Source organism: Eleutherodactylus coqui, chromosome 5 (assembly GCF_035609145.1).
Source record: "Eleutherodactylus coqui strain aEleCoq1 chromosome 5, aEleCoq1.hap1, whole genome shotgun sequence".
NCBI lineage: Eukaryota > Metazoa > Chordata > Amphibia > Anura > Eleutherodactylidae > Eleutherodactylus > Eleutherodactylus coqui.
This window is the reverse complement of record NC_089841.1, coordinates 62,913,631-62,936,339: the sequence shown is the minus strand read 5'-3', so window position 1 is coordinate 62,936,339 and position 22,709 is coordinate 62,913,631. Positions and strand designations below refer to the sequence as shown.

Sequence of the window (22,709 nt, the reverse complement as noted above, 5' to 3'; positions counted from 1 at the left end):
TGGAAATGAAGCCTCGTCAGAGACTTTATGCTCCGACCCCCATCAACGATGTCCGACCCTATTGCAGTGGGCTGAATGATCAGCTGATCTTTGGGGATCCCCAGTGACGGATTCCCGGCGATAGCCTATTGGTCACCTATCCTGAGGATAGGTCATCATTAGTATTTGCCCAGAAAGCCCCTATCCTTTAAATTACCAGGGGGTATAGGATGCCAGAGTTTTCGTTATTATCCTGTCTCAAATGGACAAATGCTGGCACACATTATCTAACATATGGATGGCATGCCTTAGGCTCCAATATTTTTGGAAAGAGGTTGCCCCTCATTCTTCACATAACTGGCCAGTAGAGATGAGCGAACGTACTCGTCCGAGCTTGATACTCGTTCAAGTATTAGCGTGTTCGAGATGCTCGTTACTAGAGGCGAGCACCACGCGATGTTCGAGTTACTTTCACTTTCATCTCTGAGACGTTAGTGCGCTTTTCTGGCCAATAGAAAGACAGGGAAGGCATTACAACTTCCCCCTGCGACGTTCAAGCCCTATACCACCCCCCTGCAGTGAGTGGCTGGCGAGATCAGGTGTCACCCGAGTATATAAATCGGCCCCTCCCGCGGCTCGCCACAGATGCATTCTGACAGAGATCAGGGAAAGTGCTGCTGATGCTGAAGCTGCTATAAGGAGAGCGTTAGGAGTGATTTTAGGCTTCAAGAACCCCAACGGTCCTTCTTAGGGCCACATCTGACCGTGTGCAGTACTGTTGAGGCTGCTTTTTGCAGTGTTGCACTTTTTTTTTTGTATATCGGCCGTGCAGAGCATTGCGTCCAGAGCATTGCGTCCTGCAGTAATTTTACATAGTCCACGGCCAGTAGCGGTGGTGAGGCAGGGACAGTGAAAGACATATCCAGTCTATATAGGCAGTGGGCTTTTCCAAAAAAATTTAGAAAAAAAATCTATTTGGGCTGCCTGTGACCGTCCTGACTGTACTGCGTCCCTGCTGGGGGTAGTTGTCCTAATTCATACGCAGCCAGCTAAGTGTTACAGCAGGCTTGCGCAAAATTCTTTCCTGCCTCTGCGTTGCCTCTTACATCACCGCTGTCATCCTGTCCAGAGTGAAACAGTCTGCAGTAATTTTGCATAGTCCACGGCCAGTAGTGGTGGTGAGGCAGGGACAGTGAAAGACATATCCAGTCTATATAGGCAGTGGGCTTTTCCAAAAAAATTTGGGAAAAAAAATCTATTTGGGCTGCCTGTGACCGTCCTGACTGTACTGCGTCTCTGCTGGGGGTAGTTGTCCTAATTCATACGCAGCCAGCTAAGTGTAACAGCAGGCTTGCGCAAAATTCTTTCCTGCTCTGCTGTGCGTTACGTAAGCGAAGTCAGCCTCCAACCACAGGCCAATAAGCGGCAGATTTAATTACAGCGTTCTGTTTCTGCACTACTGGTAATACAGCATGCTGAGGGGTAGGGGTAGGCTTAGAGAACGTGGACGTGGCCGAGGACGCGGAGGCCCAAGTCAGGGTGTGGGCACAGACTGAGCTCCTGATCCAGGTGTATCACAGCCGACTGCTGCGGGATTAGGAGAGAGGCACGTTTCTGGCGTCCCCACATTCATCTCACAATTAATGGGTCCACGCGGTAGACCTTTATTAGAAAATGAGCAGTGTGAGCAGGTCCTGTCGTGGATGGCAGAAGTGCATCCAGCAATCTATCGACCACCCAGAATTCTGCGCCGTCCACTGCTGCAACTCTGAATCCTCTGGCTGCTCCTCCTCCTTCCTCCCAGCCTCCTCACTCCATTACAATGACACATTCTGAGGAGCAGGCAGACTCCCAGGAACTGTTCTCGGGCCCCTGCCCAGAATGGGCAGCAATGGTTCCGAATCCTCTCCCACTGGAGTAGTTTGTCGTGACCGATGCCCAACCTTTGGAAAGTTCCCGGGGTCCGGGGGATGAGGCTGGGGACTTCTGGCAACTGTCTCAAGAGCTTTTAGTGGGTGAGGAGGACGATGACGATGAGACACAGTTGTCTATCACTCAGGTAGTAGTAATTGGAGTAAGTCCGAGGGAGGAGCGCACAGAGGATTCGGAGGAAGAGCAGCAGGACGATGAGGTGACTGACCCCACCTGGTTTGCTACGCCTACTGAGGACAGGTCTTCAGAGGGGGAGGCAAGTGCAGCAGCAGGGCAGGTTGGAAGAGGCAGTGCGGTGGCCAGGGGTAGAGGCAGGGCCAGACCGAATAATCCACCAACTGTTTCCCAAAGCGCCCCCTCACGCCATGCCACCCTGCAGAGGCCGAGGTGCTCAAAGGTCTGGCAGTTTTTCACTGAGAGTGCAGACGACCGACGAACAGTGGTGTGCAACCTTTGTCGCGCCAAGATCAGCCGGGGAGCCACCACCACCAGCCTCACCACCACCAGCATGCGCAGACATATGATGGCCAAGCACCCCACAAGGTGGTACGAAGGCCGTTCACCGCCTCCGGTTTGCACCGCTTCCTCTCCCCCTGTTCCCCAACCTGCCACTGAGATCCAACCCCCCTCTCAGGACACAGGCACTACCGTCTCCTGGCCTGCACCCACACCCTCAACTCCGCTGACCTCGGCCCCATCCACCAATGTCTCTCAGCGCACCGTCCAGCCGTCGCTAGCGCAAGTGTTGGAGCGCAAGCGCAAGTACGCCGGCACGCACCCGCACGCTCAAGCGTTAAACGTGCACATAGCCAAATTTATCAGCCTGGAGATGCTGCCGTATAGGGTTGTGGAAACGGAGGCTTTCAAAGGTATGATGGCGACGGCGGCCCCGCGCTACTCGGTTCCCAGTCGCCACTACTTTTCCCGATGTGCCGTCCCAGCCCTGCACGACCACGTCTCCCGGAACATTGTACGCGCCCTCATCAACGCGGTTACTGCCAAGGTCCACTTAACAACAGACACGTGGACAAGCACAGGCGGGCAGGGCCACTATATCTCCCTGATGGCACATTGGGTGAATTTAGTGGAGGCTGGGACAGAGTCAGAGCCTGGGACTGCTCACGTCCTACCCACCCCCAGAATTGCGGGCCCCAGCTCGGTGGTGGTATCTGCGGCGGTGTATGCTTCCTCCACTAAACCACCCTCCTCCTCCTCTTCCTCCTCCTCCTACGCAACCTCTGTCTCGCAATCAAGATGTGTCAGCAGCAGCATGTCGCCAGCAGTCGGTGTCGCGCGGCACGGCAGCACAGCGGTGGGCAAGCGTCAGCAGGCCGTGCTGAAACTACTCAGCTTAGGAGAGAAGAGGCACACGGCCCACGAACTGCTGCAGGGTCTGACCGAGCAGACCGACCGCTGGCTTGCGCCGCTGAGCCTCCAACTGGGCATGGTCGTGTGTGACAACGGCCGTAACCTGGTGGCGGCTCTGCAGCTCGGCAGCCTCACGCACGTGCCATGCCTGGCCCACGTCTTTAATTTGGTGGTTCAGCGCTTTCTGAAAAGCTACCTACGCTTGTCAGACCTGCTCGGAAAGGTGCGCCGGCTCTGCGCACATTTCCGCAAGTCCCACATGGACGCTGCCACCCTGCAACATCGGTTTCATCTACCAGTGCACCGACTGCTGTGCGACGTGCCCACACGGTGGAACTCTACGCTCCACATGTTGGCCAGGCTCTATGAGCAGCGTAGAGCTATAGTGGAATACCAACTCCAACATGGGAGGCGCAGTGGGAGTCAGCCTCCTCAATTCTTTACAGAAGAGTGGGCTTGGTTGGCAGACATCTGCCAGGTCCTTGGAAACTTTGAGGAGTCTACCCAGATGGTGAGCGGGGATGCTACAATCATTAGCTTCACCATTCCTCTGCTATGCCTCTTGAGAAGTTCCCTGCAAAGCATAAAGGCAGACGCTTTGCGCTCGGAAACAGAGGCGGGGGAAGACAGTATGTCGCTGGATAGTCAGAGCACCCTCCTGTCTATATCTCAGCGCGTTGAGGAGGAGGAGCATGAGGAGGATGAGGAGGAGGGGGAAGAGACAGCTTGGCCCACTGCTGAGGGTACCCATGCTGCTTGCCTGTCATCCTTTCAGCGTGTATGGTCTGAGGAGGAGGAGGATCCTGAAAGTGATCTTCCTAGTGAGGACAGCCATGTGTTGCGTACAGGTACCCTGGCACACATGGCTGACTTCATGTTAGGATGCCTTTCTCGTGACCCTCGCGTTACACGCATTCTGGCCACTACGGATTACTGGGTGTACACACTGCTCGACCCACGATATAAGGAGAACCTTTCCACTCTCATACCCGAAGAGGAAAGGGGTTCGAGAGTGATGCTATACCACAGGACCCTGGCGGACAAACTGATGGTAAAATTCCCATCCGACAGCGCTCGTGGCCGAAGGCGCAGTTCCGAGGGCCAGGTAGCAGGGGAGGCGCGGAGATCAGGCAGCATGTACAGCACAGGCAGGGGAACACTCTCTAAGGCCTTTGACAGCTTTCTGGCTCCCCAGCAAGACTGTGTCACCGCTCCCCAATCAAGGCTGAGTCAGCGGGAGCACTGTAAAAGGATGGTGAGGGAGTACGTAGCCGATCGCACGACCATCCTCGGTGACGCCTCTACCCCCTACAACTACTGGGTGTCGAAGCTGGACACGTGGCCTGAACTCGCGCTGTATGCCCTGGAGGTGCTTGCTTGTCCTGCGGCTAGCGTCTTGTCAGAGAGGGTGTTTAGTGCGGCTGGGGGAATCATCACAGATAAGCGTACCCGCCTGTCAACCGACAGTGCCGACAGGCTTACACTCATCAAGATGAACAAAGCCTGGATTTCCCCAGACTTCTCTTCTCCACCAGCGGACAGCAGCGATACCTAAACAATACGTAGGCTGCACCCGCGGATGGAAGCATCGTTCTCTCTCACCATCAAAAACGTGGACCTTTTAGCTTCATCAATCTGTGTATAATATTCATCCTCCTCCTCCTGCTCCTCCTCCTGAAACCTGACGTAATCACGCCAAATGGGCAATTTTTCTTAGGCCCACAAGGCTCACTCATCTAATTTTTGTAAACAATTTTTATACGTTTCAATGCTCATGAAAGCGTTGAAACTTTCACCTCAACCAATTTTTATTTTAACTGGGCTGCCTCCAGGCCTAGTTACAAATTAAGCCACATTAACCAAAGCGATTAATGGGTTTCACCTGCCCTCTTGGTTGGGCATGGGCAATTTTTCTGAGGTACATTAGTACTGTTGGTACACCAATTTTTTGGGGCCCTCGCCTACAGTGTAATCCAATAAATTTTTTGCCCACCTGCATTAAAGCTGACGTTACATCAGCTGTGCTGGGCACTGCAATGGGATATATTTATGTACCACCGGTGGCTTCCTGGCACCCACCCATGCTGTCGGTCCACATGAAGTTGTAACTGCATGTGTCCACTTCTAAAGAACCCCAGTCTGACTGGGGCATGCAGTGTGGGCCGAAGCCCACCTGCATTAAACATGACATTACTACCTCAGCTGTGATGGGCAATGCAATGGGATATATTTATATACCGCCAGTGGCTTCCTGGCACCCACCCATGCTGTCGGTCCACAGGGACTTCACAATAGGGAGTTGTACCTGCCTGTGTCTATGAATTAAAAACCCCAGTCAGGTTGGGGCATGCAGTGTGGGCCGAAGCCCACCTGCATTTAATCTGACGTTAGCTCTGCTGTCCAGGGCACTGCAATGGGGTACATTTATGTACAGCCGGTGGGTTCCAGGGAGCCACCCATGCTGTGGGTGCACACGGAATTCCCATTGCGGAGTTGTACCTGCCTGTGACTATTTATAAAAAACCGCGGTCTGACTGGGGCATGCAGACACCTTGACAGAATGAATAGTGTGTGGCACATAGGTTCCCCATTGCTATGCCCACGTGTGCAGCTCCTGATGGCGGTGGCACAGGATTATATTTCTCATTGCTTCTGTACAGCATTGTGGGCTATCGCCCCGCCCCTTTTAAAGAGGGTCGCTGCCTAGCCGTGCCAACCGTCTGCAGTGTGTGCCTGCTTTTCCTGTGGCAGATGCACTTATAAATAGACATGAGGGTGGCGTGGCATGAGGGCAGCTGAAGGCTGCACAGGGACACTTTGGTGTGCGCTGTGGACACTGGGTCATGCGGGGGGGGGGGGGGGGGTTGGGCAGCATGTAACCCAGGAGAAGTGGCAGCGGAGTGTCATGCAGGCAGTGATTGTGCTTTGTTGGAGGTAGTGTGGTGCTTAGCTAAGGTATGCATTGCTAATGAGGGTTTTTCAGAAGTAAAAATTGTTGGGAGGAGGGGGGGCCCACTCTTGCCGCTATTGTGGCTTAATAGTGGGACCTGGGAACTTGAAATGCAGCCCAACATGTAGCCCCTCGCCTGCCCTATCGGTTGCTGTGTCGTTCCCATCACTTTCTTGAATTGGCCAGATTTTCATAAATGGAAACCTTAGCGAGCATCGGCTATATGCAAAAATGCTTGGGTTGCCCATTGACTTCAATGGGGTTCGTTATTCGAAACGAACCCTCGAGCATCGCGAAAATTTTGTCCCGAGTAACGAGCACCCGAGCATTTTGGTGCTCGCTCATCTCTACTGGCCAGCATATCTCTCCCATTGCCCCGACTATCCTCCTGTGGGCACACTCTTAATACCCTCTGCCCTACACAGGGCAGCCTCTCCACCCAGAATCCTGTAGTAGCCAAGACGTTATTCCCTCTAGAGTGGAAACCACTAGTTCTCCCTCCAATACATCTTTTGATTGATAAAATGGACACAATATACAGAATGGAGAAGCTAGTGAATTGGAAACTGCGGTAACATGCCCACTCAAAAACTATATGGACCCTCTGATTGTCTGACCAATCATCCAGGGTCATTAACCCCTTAAGGACCATAAAAAACATCACACGGCATGCGATGTGCATTCGTGTGATGCAAGGTCTCCAATTGAAAACACTTGCCGACTTCTAAAGTGCCTGAAAGCCACGACAGAGGATCGCTACTTCACAGAAGTGATAGCAGTCAGCCTGCTGTAGCGCGCAGACTATTGTGAAGTAGGCATGTGCAGTGTCTTGCCGTGAGTGTTCATATGCTATATGAACATTCGTTGAGAGGCACCGCGCATGCGCAGTCACAATAGTACACGCGCTAAAGCAGGCTGCCGAGCATTCAGCATTCCCTGCTAGGCAGTGATCGCTACGTCACTAGTGATATAGCGTACATGCCCTGAAGGAAGCAAAATGTAGGGAATTGACGCTACGCCACAGGAAGATCTGGCCAGCTTGCGGTGAGGTGACCGGGAAGACTGCAGGAGCCAGGAGAAGATCGGTGAAAAGTATATCTGGTAAGAGGAATAAGTAAGTATTGAATATTTTTTTGTAATGACAAAACCCCTTTAAGGATGCGGCCCTTTTTATTATTTCATTTTTGGTTTCTCCTCTTCACTTTAACCCATTTAAGACCAACCACAGTAAATTTACAGCAATTGCTCCTACAGTGAGGGATTAAGCACTTGCTTCTGCACTCAATCAGAAGCATGCCGGGTTGTCAGCTGTTAGTCACAGCTGACAACACTCAAGGAGAAGGCAGGAGGAGTTTTTAACCCTTTCTGCCATCTCATTTCTTTAGTACACATCGCTCAATGAGTGCTGTGTACTAACAGTTGAAAGTGTTTCTTCCACTGCGGGAGCCAGGGGGTCACATGACCACCAGGGGCCCCTGAGACAGCAGAGCTGCAGGGTCCTAGAAGAGCCTGATCAGCTCTGCCAGTGACTATTGTCGCTACAGGGGGATGTTTTCCAATGTAACTGGGGCTCCTCTGGATGCGGCTCCTATTGATGCCTCAGCTACAGTGGGAAAGTGTGTAATAAAAAAAAACAAAAAACATGTAAACGTCCCCCAGAGGTCTTATATGACGCCATGGGGGACATAGATGGTAAAAAGAATAATTATATACACAAGAAAAACAAAATTACAGAATAAGGCCTCCTTCCCTCAGGCGAATTTGCATTGCGAAATCCAGGGTGAGATTCCGCAGCATATCCAGCCCGTAAACTGAGATTTCCTGCCGAGCGGAAATTGATTGTGAGTTTCCACTTGTGGGTGAGAAATAGCTGCATGCTGTGATTTTGTGTGGCCCGTCCGCCGTGAGCACTGTGAAAGTATTGCAGGATACGTGTCAGTGCAGAGCGCCGGCGGCTACTGCGCATGCACGACGGCACATCCACAACACGGAACAGAAGACATCGGACAGGTACACAGGGGTCACCGGCCGGGCATAAAGTCGAACTCCACAACGGGAATCCCGAATGCAGGCAGCCTAAAATAAAAATATATACAGAAAAAAGAAAATAACTTAATAAGAAAAAGTCGACACCAACCAAAGCCATCACCGTATGCGCCCTGTAATTCAAAACGTCTGAGACAAAATGAGGAACCCGTCCCCATACTTTATTTAAGCGTTAATATACTAATTAAAAAAAAAAACTATAAATGTTTAAAAAAATCATTTTTTTTTTTACCCCCAATAAAATATATTTTAAAAAAATGATAAAAAAGTCAGTGAAAAAGATATTTAAAAAATAGCCCTATATGTCACGGAAAACAAAAACGCAGCAACAATAATTTTGGTAGCTGAAGGGAAAAAAAAAAGGTAGTAAAGCCAACACATGGGTAAAATCCCAAAAATGTGTCTGGTCCTTAAAGGGGTTGTCCCGCGGCAGCAAGTGGGTCTATACACTTCTGTATGGCCATATTAATGCACTTTGTAATGTACATTGTGCATTAATTATGAGCCATACAGAAGTTATCAAAAGTTTTTCACTTACCTGTTCCGTTGCTGGCGTCCTCGTCTCCATGGTTGCCGTCTAATTTTCGCCGTCTAATGGCCAAATTAGACGCGCTTGCGCAGTCCGCGTCTTCTTATCTTCTCAATGGGGCTCCGTGTAGCTCCGCCCCGTCACGTGCCGATTCCAGCCAATCAGGAGGCTGGAATCGGCAATGGACCGCACAGAAGCCCTGCGGTCCACGGAGGGAGAAGATGCCGGCGGCCATCTTCACCGGGTAAGTAAGAAGTCACCGGAGCGCGGGGATTCAGGTAAGCGCTGTCCGGTGATGTTTTTTAACCCCTGCATCGGGGTTGTCTCGCGCCGAACGGGGGGGGGGGGGGGGGGGAGGGTTGAAAAAAAAAAAAAAAACGTTTCGGCGCGGGACAACCCCTTTAAGGGGTTAAAAAACCATAACTCTTAGGCCTCATGTCCACGGGGAAAATCAGGCCCGCCGCGGATTCTTCATGGTCCCTCCTTTCCCGCAGACATGAGGCTGAAAAGAAGAATTTACTCCCCTGTCTGGATGCTGCGGACCTGCCCTCCGTCGCGGTCGTAGCTTTCTTCGGCCCGGCGGATGTGCTTGGCACGCCGGTAGCGTGCTGCGCATGCGCCTGGCACTCCATTTTTTTTAAAACTCCTGCTCTCCCGCGCGCGGAGAGCAGAAATTCAGGCGCAGGTGTACCGCGGATCCAGACGGCTTCCATAGGCTTCAATCGAAGCCTGCGGGAGGCGTCCCCGCGGGAGACCCGTACGAAAATGGAGCACACGCAATCCGCGCCTTAAGGGGAAAATGACATCCGCAGGTATTTAACCACCTGTGGGTGTCCAATGCATCCATATGAGGCGCGGATCCGCGTGCGGGAAAAACGCTGCGCATTTTAAATAATCTTTTTACTGTGGACATGAGGCCTAAGGGCTTATTCAGACGACCGTATATCAACCGGGTATTCACGCCTGCCGATATACGGCATCCCTCTCTGCAGGGGGAGGAGGCTGGAAGAGCTGGGAGCAGTGCTCTGAGCTCCCGCCCCCTCGCCACTATTTGTAGCTCGGAACTTAGCCTTGCCTCTGTCCCTCCTCTTATTGCAAATAGTGCCGAGGGGCGGAGAGGAGGCGGAGAGGGGGCGGGAGCTCAGAGCACTGCTCCCGACTCTTCCAGCCTCCTCCCCCTGCAGAGAGACGCCGTATATCAGCCGCCGTGAATACCCGGCCGATATACGGTCGTCTGAATGCACCCTTAGACTGGGTTCACACAGGGCGGATTTGCTGTGGAAATTCTGGAATTTTGCTGCAGCTAATCCGCCTGCGGCCGCTAATCCCGTCATTAGCCAGCTATGTGGACGAGATTTGTCAAAAATCTTGTCCACACAGGATAGCCAATCCGTCGCGGCAAAGCCGCCATTAGCCGTTGCTGTGGCGCGGATTCCACGGCCACAGCATGTCTAATTTTTTTTTCCGTTGTGGCCGCACTGCTCTCCTCTGTGGGAGCGCTGGATGGTAAAGCATGCAGCCAAGCAGCTCCAAAACCCGCGGTTTTGAAGCTGCATTTTCTCAGCAGACATCTCACGGTTTTTCGCTGCGCCCCAAACAGCGAGATTTCCAGTTTTTAATGGTATTATTTAATGTACCGTATAATGTACTGAAAGACTTTTAAAAAGTGGAGTGAAATGTAAAAAAAAAACCACGTGATTCGGCCATCTTTGGGGTGATCTTCTTTCTGCGGCCATAACTTTATTCTATGCGCCGATGCAATTGCTACAATACCAAACGTTGGATGTTTTTTTATTTCTGTGCTCCGTGAACCTGTGATGGTTCGCTCGCTCCTGCGGTGGGATGTGATACCACGGTAACACGCATCATACCGCAGTCTATTCAGCCGCACCTCCAGCATGGCTTCATAGGCAATCTGCAGTAACAGCCCCGGGCGCAGCTGCCATGGTAACCAAACTGCCCCCCGAGATCTCGTCTGATACCCGCATTGTATGGCGTCACATCAACCCCCGGCTCCTTACAAGCCCTGAACCTCCATGATGTAACCGAACGTCACGGCGCAATACACCCGATTCTCACAAGCGGGACGGAATAGGCAATGAATAGAAGCCATTGATGAAAGCGGCGCTGTCGTTGGTTGCTACGGGCAACAAGGACGTCTTAGGACTCATTAGCACGGATGATTTTTAACATGCAGGTTTGAAGCGGTCCCATTAACCCCTTGAGGCCGGATCCACACGATCGCAGGCGGATTTATGCCGCGGTTTTGCACATCAGCGGTTGCATATTTGCACAAGCAACTGTTTTAGCTGCACTTTCTGTGCACGCAAATTGCGCACATATTTGTGCACAAAAAAAACCCCTGCAGCTGCGGCCCCGCACGAAGAAATGGCGGATTAGTGTCATGTGTTCTATTTCCCTGCGCATGGGGATAACACATATGACACTAATTAGGCTAATTAACCATTTCACTATACGGGGCCCACGTGCACAAAAAGTACATTAAAAAACGCAGTTACATGCGCAAATGCACAACATCGGCTGGTGTGGCTCCGGCATTAAGGGGTTAATGGGTCCTGCCAGGTAAAATCATCTGTGTGGACCAGTCCCAGGACGTGCTCGTCGACACTGGCAGCCAATCACAACGCGGCTCTCATCTCTGAGACTGCTGAGGTAAAGTGAAAGATGCGCTGTGACTGGTCGCTAGGGGCAACGCAGACAATTATTGCAACATGAGCGGCGCCCCGATAGACACAGCGGCGCCCCTCACAGCCCGCCGCCCCGATAGACACAGCCCGCCGCCCCTGTTCCTTCCCGCCACAGCGGTGATATACGGCAGTAAGCTCCTCCCCTTCCAGTCCCGTCACGTGACCTGGAGATCATGTGACTCGTCAGACTTCCTGGGAATCCTCATACCGCTGTTATTATTGCTGTGGTCTGGCCGGCAGCAGGCTGCACAGCGCCCCTCGGTATCTGCGGCCATGGCGGAGGCGGACAGGTTCTACTACGTGTACAGCTGCGACCTGGACATCAGCGTACAGCTCAAGATGTGAGTCCCCGCGGCTGCTGCCCCCTGCTATCTCCCCTTACACCCTCATATGCCCCCCCACACCGCTCCTCCCCGCATAAAAACGGCATTTGTGTTTTTAAGGTTTTTTTTTGTGTGCAGACATAGGCAGTGTATTCACACAGGACCCCCCAGGACCCCCCGACGTACGCAGTTTACGGTCCCATAAATACAGAGTATGAGTAAGAACCTGCGTGCGCCCGTGTGAGCGAGCCCTAAGGCCCACAGCGAGGCCTCCGGCCAACACGGAGAGCACTGGCCACCTGCGCCGCAAAAATGGAGCGGGGTAGTAAATCCAATTATGGTATCCAAATGATATGTATTCCCCCGGCCAGCAGCGGCACGGCGGCCGCTCACACCTCCCACTTCTTGTTTTAATCGTTCCATTTTGTTAAAAATTTAATTTTTTTGTGTTTTGCAAATAATTTAGCAGTTTTTACTTTCATGTTTTCCTGTGTTTTTGTTCTCTAGCCCCCAGCATGTATGCGCGGTGTGTGCCGCGCCGGTCCCCCCCCCCCCCCCCCCGTATGTCTCCCACCGCCCCTCACCCATCCTGTAGTTCACTGCTGCTAGTCCAGCCTGCTACTCCTATATCTGGTGTACACCACCCACCGCTCCTCACCCATCCTGTGATCCACTACTGCTAGTCCACCCTGCCAGCCCTACATCCTGCACTCCACCCACTGCCCCTCACCCATCCTGTGATCCACTACTGCTAGTCCACCCTGCCAGCCCTACATCCTGCACTCCACCCACTGCCCCTCACCCATCCTGTGATCCACTACTGCTAGTCCACCCTGCCAGCCCTACATCCTGCACTCCACCCACCGCCCCTCACCCATCCTGTGATCCACTACTGCTAGTCCACCCTGCCAGCCCTACATCCTGCACTCCACCCACTGCCCCTCACCCATCCTGTGATCCACTACTGCTAGTCCACCCTGCCAGCCCTACATCCTGCACTCCACCCACTGCCCCTCACCCATCCTGTGATCCACTACTGCTAGTCCACCCTGCCAGCCCTACATCCTGCACTCCACCCACCGCCCCTCACCCATCCTGTGATCCACTACTGCTAGTCCACCCTGCCAGCCCTACATCCTGCACTCCACCCACCGCCCCTCACCCATCCTGTGATCCACTGCTGCTAGTCCACCCTGCCAGCCCTACATCCTGCACTCCACCCACCGCCCCTCACCCATCCTGTGATCCACTACTGCTAGTCCACCCTGCCAGCCCTACATCCTGCACTCCACCCACTGCCCCTCACCCATCCTGTGATCCACTACTGCTAGTCCACCCTGCCAGCCCTACATCCTGCACTCCACCCACCGCCCCTCACCCATCCTGTGATCCACTACTGCTAGTCCACCCTGCCAGCCCTACATCCTGCACTCCACCCACTGCCCCTCACCCATCCTGTGATCCACTACTGCTAGTCCACCCTGCCAGCCCTACATCCTGCACTCCACCCACTGCCCCTCACCCATCCTGTGATCCACTACTGCTAGTCCACCCTGCCAGCCCTACATCCTGCACTCCACCCACCGCCCCTCACCCATCCTGTGATCCACTACTGCTAGTCCACCCTGCCAGCCCTACATCCTGCACTCCACCCACCGCCCCTCACCCATCCTGTGATCCACTGCTGCTAGTCCACCCTGCCAGCCCTACATCCTGCACTCCACCCACTGCCCCTCACCCATCCTGTGATCCACTGCTGCTAGTCCACCCTGCCAGCCCTACATCGTGCACGCCACCCACTGCCCCTCACCCATCCTGTGAGCCACTGCTTCTAATTCCCCCATGCCACCCCTACATCCCGCACTCCACCCACCGCCCCTCACCCATCCTGTGATCCACTGCTGCTAGTCCACCCTGCCAGCCCTACATCCTGCACGCCACCCACCTCCCCTCACCCATCAGGTATTAGTGTACCTTGACGAGTCAAGAATCAAAGGCCCTTGAATTAACTGAACTACATGGGGAAGCGCCGTACCGTACTCGGTGAGGAGGCCTCGGCGTCTGTAGCGGGCCGCTCACCTGCTGCGCTGTTACATCACCTAAGCGTCCGTCCTCCGTGCTCCCAGATGTCCTCGTGCCTCCGGTGTCTGCTGGCCGTTAGCGATACCACTGAATATGTCAGTGCTGGCTGCCTTGTCTCGTGTCCGGCGGCCGCATGTGTCGCCCTCCGCTGCTGGCTGTCAGTTGTACTGCGGCTGTCGGGGGACTGTGCGCCGCTGTGTCCTGCGTTATTGCGACCTGGGTAAAGGAAAAGGAGGGAGTGCCTTCAGCGCCGCCGTCAAACGCATTTTACGGGCCTGTGGGTTCCCTCATGGCCACACCTGTCAGCCCTGTGACGCAGAGCGGGGTGAGTTGTTCTGTGGTGCCGTCGGTGCATTCTTTTCAGCCGTCGGAGCGGGGATTTCAGCAGCAGCAATGCGCGGCTCCTGCGGAGGCTCGGAACTCAGGGACGTGCAGCCCTCCATGCTTTGCAGCGGAGTGCCTACTTGTGGCCTTCCGAGAGCGTTTTTCTCCTGCCCTACATAGCAACGCGCTCCGAAAAGTGAGTTTAAGCAGGGCAAGACCAGGGGCTCCCCAAACTGCAGCTACAGCCTCTGCTTAGTGGTCTGCCAGGACCTGCAGCACACCCAGCTATTCCAGCTAATCTGGTACAGGGGGCGTCACCTCCCTGTCGATCTTGACTCCACCAGTTCTTCCTGGTGGCGTCAAGATACACTAATACCCACCCATCCTGTGGTCCACTGCTGCTAGTCCACCCTGCCACCCCTACATCCTGCACGTACCCTACCACCTCTCACCTATCCTGTAGTCCACTGCTGCTAGTCCACCCTGCCACCCCTACATCCTGTACATCACCCACCACCCCTCACCCATCCTGTGGTCCACTGCTGCTAATCCACCCTGCCACCTCTTTGTCCTGTACGCCACCCATCCTGTGGTCCACTGCTGCTAGTCCACCCTGCCACCTCTACGTCCTGTACGCCACCCACCGCTCTTCACCCATCCTGTGGTCCACTGACTCGTATCCACTATAACCCCCCCCCCCACACACACACACCCCATGTCACTACACTGCCTCCCACCCAACAAGTTGCCTACTCTCACATGTCCTAATTACCACCCCCTGACTCAGCATGACATGCACTCATTCAACATGCCCCCACTACTTGTGACCCACAATGTCACCCCTGCACCTACATTCAGCACATCACCCATCAGCCCTCCCTTGTCCTGTAATCCACTACCTCATATCCATTGTGTAATCCCCTGTCTCTCACAACTGCCCCCAGCCAACAAGTCATCTACACCCTCCTGACCCATCTAATCACCCTCTTCCCCTTGACCCAGCATGCCATGTGCTCCCCCTCGCTCAGTGCACTAGTTTCTAACATTACGGGGGTTGTGCCATCAGACACCGCCTCTTTCAAATTTTGGCACCAGGGGCAAACGCCTGATTATGTTGTCAGTAGCTGAGGCAGGGGAAAGGTAATGTTACAGGGCGGCCATTCACAAGACTGCTCGAAATGACCCTAGAGAGGGTCCTGATTGGGGGGGGGGGGGGATCAGCTCTATGACATTGGGAATATGGGTCGCGTTCTTGGCAGAATCCCTTTAATGTTTCAGCTGATCTCTTTAAATGTAACTTTTTCCCTGTTTGACTTGAACTCTTCTCTTATTCTTCATCTTCCTAGAGGAAGTCTGGAGGGGAAGCGGGAGCAGCGGAGCTACAAGGCGGTGCTGGAGGACCCCATGCTGAAGTTCTCCGGCCTCTACCAGGAGACCTGTTCTGATCTGTACGTTACCTGTCAGGTCTATGCGGATGGGAAGCCTTTAGCCCTCCCAGTGCGGACGTCCTACAAAGCTTTCAGCACCCGATGGAAGTAAGTGCGGGCTGCCGGAAACATCCCCAATTCTCTATTGGTAGCCAAGTAGTCCAGATGGGCAGTCAAGGAAGCGAATCTGATAATGACTAGAGATGAACGAGCACCAAAATGCTCGAGTGCTCGTTACTCGAGTCGAACTTTCAGTGATGCTCGAGAGTTCGCATCGAGTAATGAACCCCATTGAAGTCAATGGGCGACTCGAGCATTTTTGTATATGACTGGTGCTCCGCTAAGGTTTTCATTTGTGAAAATCTTAGCAAATCACCAAAGTCATGTAAAAAACACAGAAATGGATAGGGCAGGCGAGGAGCAACATGCAGGGCTGCATTTCGGGCTCCGAGGTCTCACTTTTAAGCCACAATAGTGGCAAGAGTGACACCCCCCCCCCCCCCCCCACTGTCAGCATAAAGATCGTTCTCCTCTGCTGTAACAGCTGTGGCAGAGAAGAACGATGTTAGCCCATTGAATTCAATGGAGCCGGCAATACAGCCGACTCCATTGAAAGCAATGGGCTTCCGGCGAGCGCGGGATGAATTTTCGGGAAGGGCTTAAAAATATAAGCCCTTCCCTGAAAATCATCCAAAACTGTAAAAATAAAAAAAATATATATATACTCACCTTGTCCTGGCAGACGGAGTTCAGCCGCGTCTGGCCGGCAGTTCTCCTGAACTGCTGTGAGTAGTATTCAGCAGCCGGGGATTTAAAAACCCCGCCTGCTGAATGAGCTGCCTCTGATTGGTCACAGCCTCACCAATCAGTGGCAGCTCTCACTCACCCATTCATGAATTCATTGCTGTTTCCATTGGCTAAGCGCTTTGCATAGTCTCCGGCCAGGTGGTTGGTAGCCGAGGCAGCAGTTTCCTATCTCGGCTATGGAAAGCTAAGATGAGCATACCCCTTTAACAGACATCCTGAGAAGAGTCCTCTGACACAATGTTCCCTCCTGTGTATCATATGATTGAGGTTATGACTCTGATCACATGAGCCTTATAATACCTGGAGAGAGAAGATCAATCCTGTGTATCGGCACTGGAGCATTATAGTAACAATGAACAAATGGCAACAATTTAGTTCTAGTTACTTCAGTTCAAGAACTTTTTATTCTTTTTTTTTTTTTTTTTTTTTACGTTTTTTCAGACAGTGGCCATCAGGGAGCGCTGTTCACTACAGCAGTGCCCAGACAGCCCAAGGAGCAGGAACAACCATCAAACTGAAAGATGGGAGCAATTATTAGTATATAGTATTAAATTAATGGGGGCTTTCTCATTTAATGACATGATTGCTAGGGGTCGCAGCGGTTCGGCCGCTGACTGTCCTGAGACCGGTGCCCTCCTGAATGCCCCATGTGCATAAAGTGACAGTGTGCATGCTCGACCACCACTTCCTTTACTGCTTTGGGACAGGTAGACATCAATGCGCTTGCAATCTCCTTCCGTGCCATAGAAGTAAATGGAGCAACAGCCACAGAGGTGCATTGCGTCTCCGTACATTGCGTCTCATAATCCCTGGGGGTCCCAGTGTTCAGAACTCCAGCAATCAGATGTTTCATCCCCTATTCTGTGGAGGGGAGATACATGTCTTTTTATAGTGTTTGATTTAAAGGGGTATTCTGGTCAGTGGATAAAATCACAAGTTTTCACTCATCCACAGGGTGGGTGAGAACTGATATATCGGCTGGGGTCTGACAACTGGGACACCCACCAATCCTGAGAGTGGGGGTCCGTGTCCCCCTTATCTCACGAACACATTTCTGTAGTATAGTGTTGAATGGGTCGCACATGCATGGCAGCGGCTCTGTTCATCACAATGGCGCAGACAGATAGCCATTCGACTAATGGAAACAGCTGAGCGCTGTTTGGCTATCTATATCTGCCCCATTGAAATGAATGGAGTCGGGCACTTGTGACCAGTGGTCTATTCACGCCTGCACTACACAAATAGGAGAAGGGATCCCTCACTGTGAAATAAGGGGGCGCAGGACCCCATTCTCAGGATCAGTGGGAGTCCCAGCGTTTGGACCCCCACCAATCTACCAGTTTTCCCTCATCCAGTAATTCCTTCAAATATTGCTCTGCTATAGCATAAGTGCGGGTGATACCCTGATACTAGAATTATACCACCAGGGAACCTCTGATTACAGCACAGGTGTGCTATCCAGCTTCCAAGGGGTATGATCATCCAATGCTCGGATCTAGCGCTGAGCTGCAAGGTTTAGGACTAGAGATGAGCGAGCGTACTCGGAAAAGCACTACTCGCTCGAGTAATTTGCTTTATCCGAGTATCGCTGTGCTCGTCCCTGAAGATTCGGGTGCCGGCACGGAGCGGGGAGCTGCAGGGGAGAGCGGGGAGGAACGGAGGGGAGATCTTTCTCTCCCTCTCTCCCGCCCGCTCTCCCCTGCTCCCCGCTGCGACTCACCTGTCAGCCGCAGCGGCACCCGAATCTTCAGGGACGAGCACAGCGATACTCGGATAAAGCACATTAGTCGAGCGAGTAGTGCTTTTCCAAGTACGCTCACTCATCTCTAATTAGGACCTGTTAGATGGGTGTATTTTTGGGCTGTGCTGCCAAGTGATTTTAAATATCTTTTTTACTGACTTATCCAGTTTTTTTGTTTTATCGGGGGTAAAATGCTAAAAAAAGTTTGTTTTTTTTCTTACATTTCTAGTTTTGTTTTTTTTTTAATTAGTATATTTATGCTAAAATCTAGTATGGGAACAGGTTCCTTTATTTGTTTAGGATGTTTGGATATAATATTTATGGTTTTGGATTACAGGGTGCTTATAGCGACTTATTTGGTTGGCGTTGGATTTGGGTTATTTTCTTTATGTATATATTTTATTCTGTAATTTTGTGTTACTTGTGTATGTAATTATGTTTCTTACTATGTCCCCTATGACGTCAAGACCTCTCGGGGACATTCACATTTATTTTATTTTTTCATTTGACTCTTTCCCACTGTAGCTTGGGCATCCATAGGAGCCCTAGTTACAGGGAAAAACATCCCCTGTAGTGATGTTAGTCCCTGGCAGAGGTGGTCAGGGTCTAGTATGACGCTGTAGCAGGGATCCCCGGCGGTCCTATCCTCAATATGGTCTCAGACTGCTACTCTTGGGAGGTAGCAAGTGCCATGCTGGATCAGGAGGGAGCAGGTGATCTATTGGGTGGGGGGCAGTGGGGGCATGTTGGGTGAGTGGTTGTTAGGGTACACTAGGTAACATGTTGGGTTAGGAACAATGGGTGACATGCTGGGTGAGGGTGACCTTCTGGTTTAGGGTTAGTTGGGGAAATGCTTGGTTACAGTATGACCTGCTGGGTGTAGAGAACGCTTTATGCATAAGGGGCAGTAGGTGGCATGCTGAGTGAGTGGCATCGGGTGATCTACTGGGGGAGAGACATGGTGACTTATGTTGGTGTGACTGCAAACCTTTCCTTCATCACACTGGCAATATAGGAAAACCAGTAATCTGTGTACTCACACTGTGGTTGTCTGTAACTAGACATCAATACACTGGAAGTGAATGGAGTCGGAGGGCGCAGTTGTGATATCCTCACCACTGTCTGTCTGCTCGCTATAGTCTGAAGCCAGGACCTGGAAGAGATGAGCAAGAAAGCAATGAATGAGGAATATTTTCCTTGATTTTTCCCTTTTATGCCTCCCCCACACACTCCCACTCCCAACAATAATGAATAAACTTTTTTGCTTATTTTCAGCTGGAATGAATGGCTGAAGCTCCCGGTGAAGTACGCTGATCTACCAAGAAGCTCACAAGTGGCCCTCACTATATGGGATGTCTACGGACCCGGAAAAGCAATCCCTGTGGGGGGAACAACTGTGTCTCTGTTTGGGAAGTACGGGTAAGGCTGCAGGTCACAGTACATGTGTAAAGAACAAGCTGCTCCTTTCTTTGTGCTTCTTCAAAAGAGTTGAACAGCACATCTTGAAACCTCCTTTTGCTTTAAAATCTTTGCCTGGGAGAACCCTCGCTGATGCAGTATAACGGCCTTGCTTCGCTCAGTCTTACTATGGTATATGACCAGTGGCATGAAACTGTCTTCCACAACCTCACCTTTTGTAGCAGAATTTGGCTGTTCCTCATCAGGTTTTAAGCCTCCTATACAGCTCTTGCAGTTAATGACCGTGTTTCCACCATCTTAAGAAAATGCTGATCATTCTCACCTGTTTTGTATAATTGGTTTATCATACACCCCAGTATAATCCTACAAAATCCCTGACTTTGTCCAAGTGTACCTAGAATAATTGATGCTGTTGTGAAGGCAGAGGGCGGTCACACCAAATGTTGATTTGATTTAGATTTCCCTTTTGTTAATTCACTTTGCATTTTATTAAAGGGGTTTTGTCATTATAAAAAAAAAAAAAAATCTTTACTTACATATTCCTCGTCAGGCAGTCTTTTTACCGTATCTTCTACTCTCCTATTTTCTCCTGGCTCCTCCAGTCCTCCGGGTCACCTCACCTCCAGCCGGATCCTCTTCTGTTTTGGAGCGTCCATCAGCTGCAGTTCACTTCCTGCAGGGCAGTGAACGCTACGAGTGATTGTAGATGTGAAAATGCCAAATCTTTGGCAGCCTGCTAGGCAGTGAATGTTGCGTCACGAGTGACCGGGTACACTGACCTGCAGGAAGCAGAATGTACGGTACGTCACAGGAAGAAGAGTATCCGGACGGCTGGAGGTGATGTCAACCAGGGACTGGAGGAGCCAGGAGAAGATCGGGAGGAGAAAATGCAGCAAGAAGACTGACGGGAGAGGAATAGGTAAGTATAGAATCATATATAATTTTCTGGCCATCAGTTATCAACGGAATTCCCCTCCCCATCTTTTACACATATGTTTCAGTCTGTCCATTATTGGGTTTTTAATAAATTTCAATAAAGTTAGTAGTTTTAATTAAAGTTTCTTTATTGGTGATTAGATCTGTTTTTGAAAATCACCAGTGAGCACAGTGTTCAAATATACAGTATTGTGTAAAAGTGTTAGGCAGGTGTGGAAAAAATGCTGCAAAGAAAGAATTCCAAAAATAGAACTGTTAATAGTATGTTTGATCAATTAAAGGGGTTTTGTAAAAAAAAAATTATTTTTGTGGTTTAACAGTCCAGAGCTGCCATGGTCTTGGGATAGTTTGACTCCAGAGATGTGATTTTGTTAGCCTTTCTGTAGTATAAATAAAGCTTCAGAGGAGTTCTCCAAGACTTAGTTTTGTAAGAGGCATATAAATTTGTAAAATAAAGAAAAGCCATATCCATCTGTCCCGGTCCACAGCTCTGGTTCCTGCTAGTCCAAACCCTTAAGGGAATTCTGTCACCAAAATATGGAAATTAGTCACTGAGCTCGAGTCCTTTTTACACATGTTTGTTGTGCGACGTATGGCACTATGGTGCTTGCTGATCTCCTATAATCTGGGGCCAGAATCCTGTTGAATGGCTGCAGCAGTCATGTGCTGTCCATCACTCATTTAACCGTTCACCAACCACTGGCCCCAGCAGTCATGTGCTGTCCATCACTCATTTAACCGTTCACCAATCACTGGCTCCAGCAGTCATGTGCCGTCCATCGCTCATTTAACCGTTCACCAACCACTGGCCCCAGCAGTCATGTGCCGTCCATCACTCATTTAACCGTTCACTAACCACTGGCCCCAGCAGTCATGTGCCGTCCATCGCTCATTTAACCGTTCACTAACCACTGGCCCCAGCAGTCATGTGCCATCCATCGCTCATTTAACCGTTCACCAATCACTGGCCCCAGCAGTCATGTGCCGTCCATCGCTCATTTAACCATTCACCAACCACTGGCCCCAGCAGTCATGTGCCTTTCATGCAGAGATGTTCACTGAGGCCAGCGATTGGTCAGCATTCACATTCCACAAGATAGGGGATAACGTAATTTACTCCACCGATACCAAGAACAATCATCCGGAACGTCGCTGAAATAATGGAGCAGCAGTTATACCTGTTCAATTGGCCTTCCAGAGATAGGTGGAGAGGATAGGGGGTTCATTTATTTTGGTGGGATAACCTAAAATGATCCTTTTTTTTTTTTTTTTTTCCTTCCTAATATAATGTGGACACAGGATGTTTAGGCAAGGAATGCATGACTTAAAGGTCTGGCCAAATATTGAAGCTGACGGATCTGAGCCAACCAAAACCCCTGGCAGGACGAGCAGCTCCGTATCTGAAGATCAGATGAGCAGATTAGCCAAGGTAAATCGCCGCTCCATACTTCTCCTCCGTTTCTATTGCCTGTGTAATTAGTCTCTCTGAGATTTATGTTTTGGGTTGGGACTCTGACACTCGCGCTGTTTCCGAGTTGCTTCCAAAAGGTTCAGGCAAAGCCTGCGTTGGGCACCCGTCCTTGTGTTGTCCAATATATGAATGTCCGGCACATTGACATGCTTTTGTGTCTCTTAATTCTCATCTGTGATTCGACAAGATTAGGACATGGGATGAGTTTTTGCACTTGAACCATTGGTCCGTGTAAATAAATCGTCGGTGTACATAGACCCATAGGCTATAAGTGTGTCAGTGAAGTAATATGATATAATAAGTGCACGGAGCCAAATGCACTAGTGTGCTGGACGCCTTAGGGTACGTTCGCAAGTAGCTAATTTGCTGGGAGTTTTCCACAGCTGGGGGAAAAAAAACTTCCTAGTAAATCCACACCATTTGGTCTGGATCCACAGTAGATTTTACCCCTTTAACTTGAAATCCATTGAGAGAGTGAAATCTGCAGCCAATTTATTAGGGCTCCTTCACACTGGCAAGTGCAATATTGGCCCTTAAATACCACCCCCATATTGCGCTCCCCACCATGTGAAAGCCCCATGGGTGCAAAGTGTTCATGTAAAAACGGCCTCGCAGCACTGTGGGGATGAAGGGAACCCCTGCCGCGGCTGTCACAGGATTGCGGACT

At 51.2% G+C, this 22,709-nt stretch overlaps 1 protein-coding gene across 2 annotated transcripts in view; it reads left to right on the top strand.

Annotated features, from left to right (window-relative positions):
- The first annotated feature begins 11,690 nt into the window (after window positions 1–11,690).
- Window positions 11,691–22,709, top strand: part of PIK3C3 (phosphatidylinositol 3-kinase catalytic subunit type 3) — a 145,502-nt gene continuing 134,483 nt past the window's right edge. Inside the window, exons 1-4 of one of the 2 annotated variants that reach the window (XM_066602623.1) lie at window positions 11,691–11,853; window positions 15,588–15,776; window positions 19,492–19,635; window positions 21,871–22,000. In XM_066602623.1, coding sequence (XP_066458720.1) covers window positions 11,786–11,853; window positions 15,588–15,776; window positions 19,492–19,635; window positions 21,871–22,000 — 531 coding nt within the window. In that variant the 5' untranslated portion in view covers window positions 11,691–11,785. The remainder of the gene's footprint in view (window positions 11,854–15,587; window positions 15,777–19,491; window positions 19,636–21,870; window positions 22,001–22,709) is intronic. The other variant, XM_066602624.1, reaches the window with a different exon arrangement.